The sequence below is a fragment of the Lemur catta genome, chromosome 3 (assembly GCF_020740605.2).
Source record: "Lemur catta isolate mLemCat1 chromosome 3, mLemCat1.pri, whole genome shotgun sequence".
Taxonomy (NCBI): Eukaryota; Metazoa; Chordata; class Mammalia; order Primates; family Lemuridae; genus Lemur; species Lemur catta.
The window spans coordinates 61,769,808-61,775,004 of NC_059130.1; the positions used below are offsets into that span (position 1 = coordinate 61,769,808).

The following is a 5,197-nucleotide window of genomic DNA, read 5'->3' on the forward strand; positions in this document are numbered from 1 at the left end:
GATTTCGCCTTTCTTTATATATATTTCTAAGGTACTTGTAGTGTTTCCCAATGTGTTTCAACCTTTTGAAAAGGATCTCTTGGTTTTTTGTTTTGTTTTGTTTTTTTGTTTTGTTTTTTTATACAGTGTGTCTTGCTCTATTGCCTGGGCTAAAGTGTAGTGGCATCATCATAGCTCACTGAAACCTCAAACTCTTGGGCTCAAGTGATCCTCCTGCCTCAGCCTTCAGAGTAGCTAGGACTACACAAATATGCCACCACATCCAGCTAATTTTAAAAAATTTTTGTAGAGATGGGGTCTCAAACTCCTGGCCTCAAGCGATCCTCTCGCCTGGGCCTCCTAAAGTGCTGGGATTGTAGGAATAAGCCACCACTCTGGGCTGGGGATCTCTTTTTAATGTTGAAAGGGTTTTTTTTCCCCATATGATAATAATTGTTGTTTTAAGAATCCAGTGTTTGAGATGATGCATATGTACAAAAAACCCTAATGCTAGTTAATATTATCATTAGTTATAACATCATTACACATAAAGGAGAAAGCTCTTTGCATGTATATACGGTTGTGTGTTCAGTCTGTAGACATGCCTAGAGCACATGAAGATTTATTGACTCTGTGAAAGACTCTGACAGTCAGGACTGGCTCTATCTCCCCTTACCACTCCTTGCTCTTTTGCCCACCTAAACCCACTCATGCATATATTATTTATAGTTTGTTATTAACCAGACTATATTTTACTTCCAGTTTACACCTACACACTGTATCTACACATATCCTCCATTTTTTTTTTTTTTTTCCTGCCTCGGGTTTATTCGTACAAACAGTACAGGAGGACCCCAGCCCCATGCAGACAGCAGCCCAGGGGTCACTCCAGTCCTTCTGTCCTCATGTTGGCAGACAGAGGCCTCTACTCTGGAGCCTTCGCAGGGGCCTGGGCACCTTTGGGAGCCTGAGCTGGAGCTGGAACTGAAGCTGGTGCTGCAGCTGAAACCGCAGATTGGACCTTGGACTGGGCCTTAGACTGGGTCTTAGACTGGGCCTTGGTTTGATCCTTAGCCTTTGGCCGGCAGAGCCTGAGACCCTTGGCAATGCGCGCACGAGCACGTTTCCCAAGCTTAGGGTGGGCAATGTAGGCAAGTCGACTGAGCTTGCGGCTCATGCCCTTTGGGATCTTAGCCTTAACCTCCTTGGGCTTTACGAGGGCCTTGATAGCTTCAGCACGTGCACTCATGGCCTTGGCGTTGTTGGCCTGCATCTTCTTCAGGCCCTTCTTGTTGTGCTTCTTGGCAAAGCGCATGTTCCTCAGGAACTTGGGGTCCACCCCCTTAAGAGATTCATATCTTTGTGATCGGGGTTTCTTGATGCCATTTCTGTGCCATTTTCGGGACTGGTTGTGTGTGGTGTGGTTCTTGGACTTGGCCACGTCTACACCGTAACCCGCGGCCGCTGAAGAGCCTGGGACCTCCTCCATTTGTTTTAACAGTGTTTAAAGAACCTTGGATATAGATTTTATGATAACAGTGAATTTATATAGTTTACTTCATCTATTCACTATCAACTACATACTATAGTGGTGTTCAGTATTTAGTGAATGAATGAATCAACCTAAATACAGGAAATACAAAATTTTATTAGTTATTCTTATTGACATCAGGAAGGTTACGTTTTAGTTTAGATGAGGTATGGTGGGAGCTTGGGGAGACACGTTAATTTAGATCCTTCAAAAAACAAATGCCAAGATGAGATTAATTGTACAAAGATTTTATTAGGGGAAAATATCTATGAGACAAAATAGGAGAGGAGCCATGAAAGGCTGGGAGAGCTATCAGACTGAGATGTAGGTTTAACCCAAATGAAGAAGCAAGAAAAACAAGGTTGAGTGGAAGCATCCTAGATTACCATGCAAGATAAAAGATTCAACAAGGTCACTAGGGCACTCCTCAAGCCAGTCGGAGGACAAAGGAGCCCACTGTCTCCAGTAGGGGGCCTACTTTAATATCCCTGCCACATGCAGCCACTCAATGTGAGCAGCCTGAAGGGAGAAGCCTGACCTCAGAGCAGTGGGGCAGTAGATTTCTGAGCGCAGCCCCTGGGTCCCATCTGCGAGTTGTAGTCTCATGTATGTCACAAGTGGTTCATAGAGGAACACATACTCCATAAAATAAATATAATTCATGTTACCACATAGGTGGCTTACAAATATTTTCTTTGTACCTGCCACGGTGTATAGAATGCAAAGAATCAATTTTTTTTGTGAGTAGAACTTTCTTACAAACATCTTTTTATTTTAGTTTTGATGCAACATAACTTAGCCTAACCATAATTTATGAGCGCCGGGTCAGTCTGCTGATTCCTTTAGCTACTACATTTTTTTCTGAGATTTAGTTCCTGTGTGTGTGTAAAATTAAGCATTAGTCTGGCTGATCTTTAAAATTTCCCCTCACTTTTAACGAAGTAAGGAGACTAACAGTTGTTGAGTGCCTACCACTTGTCAGGTTTTGTACCATGAAGTTTTACACACATTATCTGATTTAATTCTTACAAAAAGCACTCAAGTAAATGTGGACAGTGTTGTCATCTTCATTTGGACAGATAAGAATTCAAACAAGCTTGCCCAAGTTTACTTAGCTAGTGGTGGATCTGGGATTCAAAGAAATTCTGAATGAGTGGTCATGTTTTCTGAGTTAAAAGGAGAAAAAAAAAAAAGGAATAAAGCTCTAGAGTCTCCCCTTAATCAAAAATAGTCACAGTCACATCAGCAATGGTTGTTAAATTCTACATCACATAAGAACATCCAGGGAGCTTGTGAAAAATGCATATTAAAGGACCTATTACACTCCCACAGTGAATGCTGACTGGACCTTTAAATCTGCATTTGAAGAAGTACTCAGGGAGATGCCCACATAGGTGGTCAGGTGGACCATGCCTTAGAAAATACTGGCACAATATGCATTGCTTCTAAGCAAAGAAAAACAGAACACAGTGCTTCAGGCTGACCAAGAACACAGCCCATAAGGACTAGGAAGACACTACAAGGCTGCGCTACCCACCTCTACTCACTCCCCATGCATGCATTTTCAACCTTTTCCCCCTAAATTGCTTCCAGATATCTATCCTTGGAAAACAAAAACTGATGTGTGGTAAAAAATGTTCACATAAAAATTTTTATTGTAATTATGATTTGATACATTTCGCTAATTTTATCTCAGAACAACCTTTATAGTATTGTAATTCAATTTAATACTATATTTCATATGTAGAAAAAATAATGGAAAAAAATGCATTATTTTATTAAGGAGAGTTACTCACAAGTAATGGCAATATGGGAATTTTTATTTCCTTATTTGCAGTTTGGTATGGTTTCCAAATTCCCAATTATGCACACATATACCTTTTTATTTTCTTTTAAAACTCCTTTAAAAATTTTCTAAAGTTAAATTTGACAATTTCTGTAAGATTTGTAACGTACAATTTTAAAAATCTATCCTACCTGATAGAAAGTTTCACTGATACACATGTATTCGAACGAAAGAATTATTCCAAACTTTAGAGATAATCAAATAGTGACATTGAATTGTACAATGTTTTTGAAAATAAATTCATTTTTCTTCTATAATATGCTCTGATTTAATGAATATTTAACTATGTGTAACGAATACAACTAATTACAGTAGTTTTTCTATAAGGTTATTAAAATACTAACCGGAGAGTCTTGGGAGAGTTCCCAATACACATTTTTACATCAAATACCTTTTTTCTATTATTGTTTTCCAAACAGCCTGGCCTGTTTTTGAGATCTGGTAAAGAATTTTCTCAGTGGAGAAAAAAATGGCAGGTTTCATTATTTTGATGTTTCTTTTTTAATTTGCATTCTTAAAGAAGTGTTACCTCATTCCAATTCATGAGTTTACTCGTTTGCATTAAGTTCAATGTGTCTAGAATTTCATGACAGTGCATTTAAACTATTCAGTCACATCTACCTCTTCTGGGAAATTTTGACATCTTTCTGTAGTGTACTTGTAAATTTTTTGTGTTTTTTCCTTTCAAATTCAGTAGTAGATCATCAAGCCTTTGAATATGGTAGCTCTGGCAGTTGTCAAAGCAAAAAGCCATATATGTTTCCAAATATAACTGATGTTCTAGTGTAGTGAAAGCTTTTATTTAATGAAGAGTAAATTAATCAAATTATTTTTTTTGTATTCCAGAGGAGTAAATTACTACAATTAAATTATTCATGTAGTTAGGCTTCAACAGCAACAGCTATCATATTCAGAAATATATTAAGAAAACTATTTGAAAACCTTAAATCCTAAAAATGTAATCGAGAAGCATCTTCCCAGGAGAAAACACATGAGCACTAAATGAGATTAAAGTATTTATGAATAATAGAGTTTCTGAAAATTATTTCTCTAACTTGAATGTTTCTAGCATGAATAATAATGAATGCATTAAAAGTGAGATTTTTTTTTTATTTTTGACTTTATATATGCAAGAGTATCTCCTTTCATTATTTTTTATTAAGTATATACACTAAGTTAGTCCTCTATCAATTATACATATAATGTAAACATATTGGAGTACCTAAGAATTAGTCAAAATAACCAAGATATCATAAAATAACCTGGTAATATCATACAGCTTTTCAGTAGCCATGTCACCTTCATCTTCCCCCTCTGTTTTTGTTTTGTTTTATTTTGTTTTCCAATAAGAATAAAAAACTTTCCCTTTTCAAATAAGATAGACTTGGGCCCATGTACAACATTTCTTTTTTATGAAATGTGTGTATATGGACAAGCTACTTATTGTAATTGTCTCAATTTCCTTATCTATATAGGAAGATAATAATGTGGACCTATTCACTGGATTATTGAGGGGATTAAACAAAAAATTAGGTAAAGTACATATGCAAAATGCATATGCATAAGGATATTTAGTATATCAGCAAAGATTATATACAATCCAAATGTTCATCAGTAGGAAATTAGTAAGATACATACAATAAATATTACATAACCATAAAAAACAGAGAAGAAATTCTTTACACATTGATATGAATGGTCTCCAATATAGACTATTGTATGAAAATTATGTGTTAGAAGAGAGTGGATAGTATGCTAAAAGGAATAATGTATGCAAGAATTTTGCCCTTAGTCTATTTTCTGTATATAAAATTTACATTGCATTAAAAGTTACTCATTTC

The 5,197-nt window shown here is 36.4% G+C and overlaps 1 protein-coding gene across 1 annotated transcript; it reads right to left on the bottom strand.

Annotated features, from left to right (window-relative positions):
• Positions 1 to 777: 777 nt before the first annotated feature.
• On the bottom strand, positions 778 to 1,468 carry LOC123634845 (60S ribosomal protein L29-like). Its single transcript, XM_045546541.1, has one exon. It carries the CDS (start codon positions 1,466 to 1,468, stop codon positions 905 to 907), a length of 564 nt encoding a protein of 187 aa, XP_045402497.1. The 3' UTR covers positions 778 to 904.
• Positions 1,469 to 5,197: the final 3,729 nt, after the last annotated feature.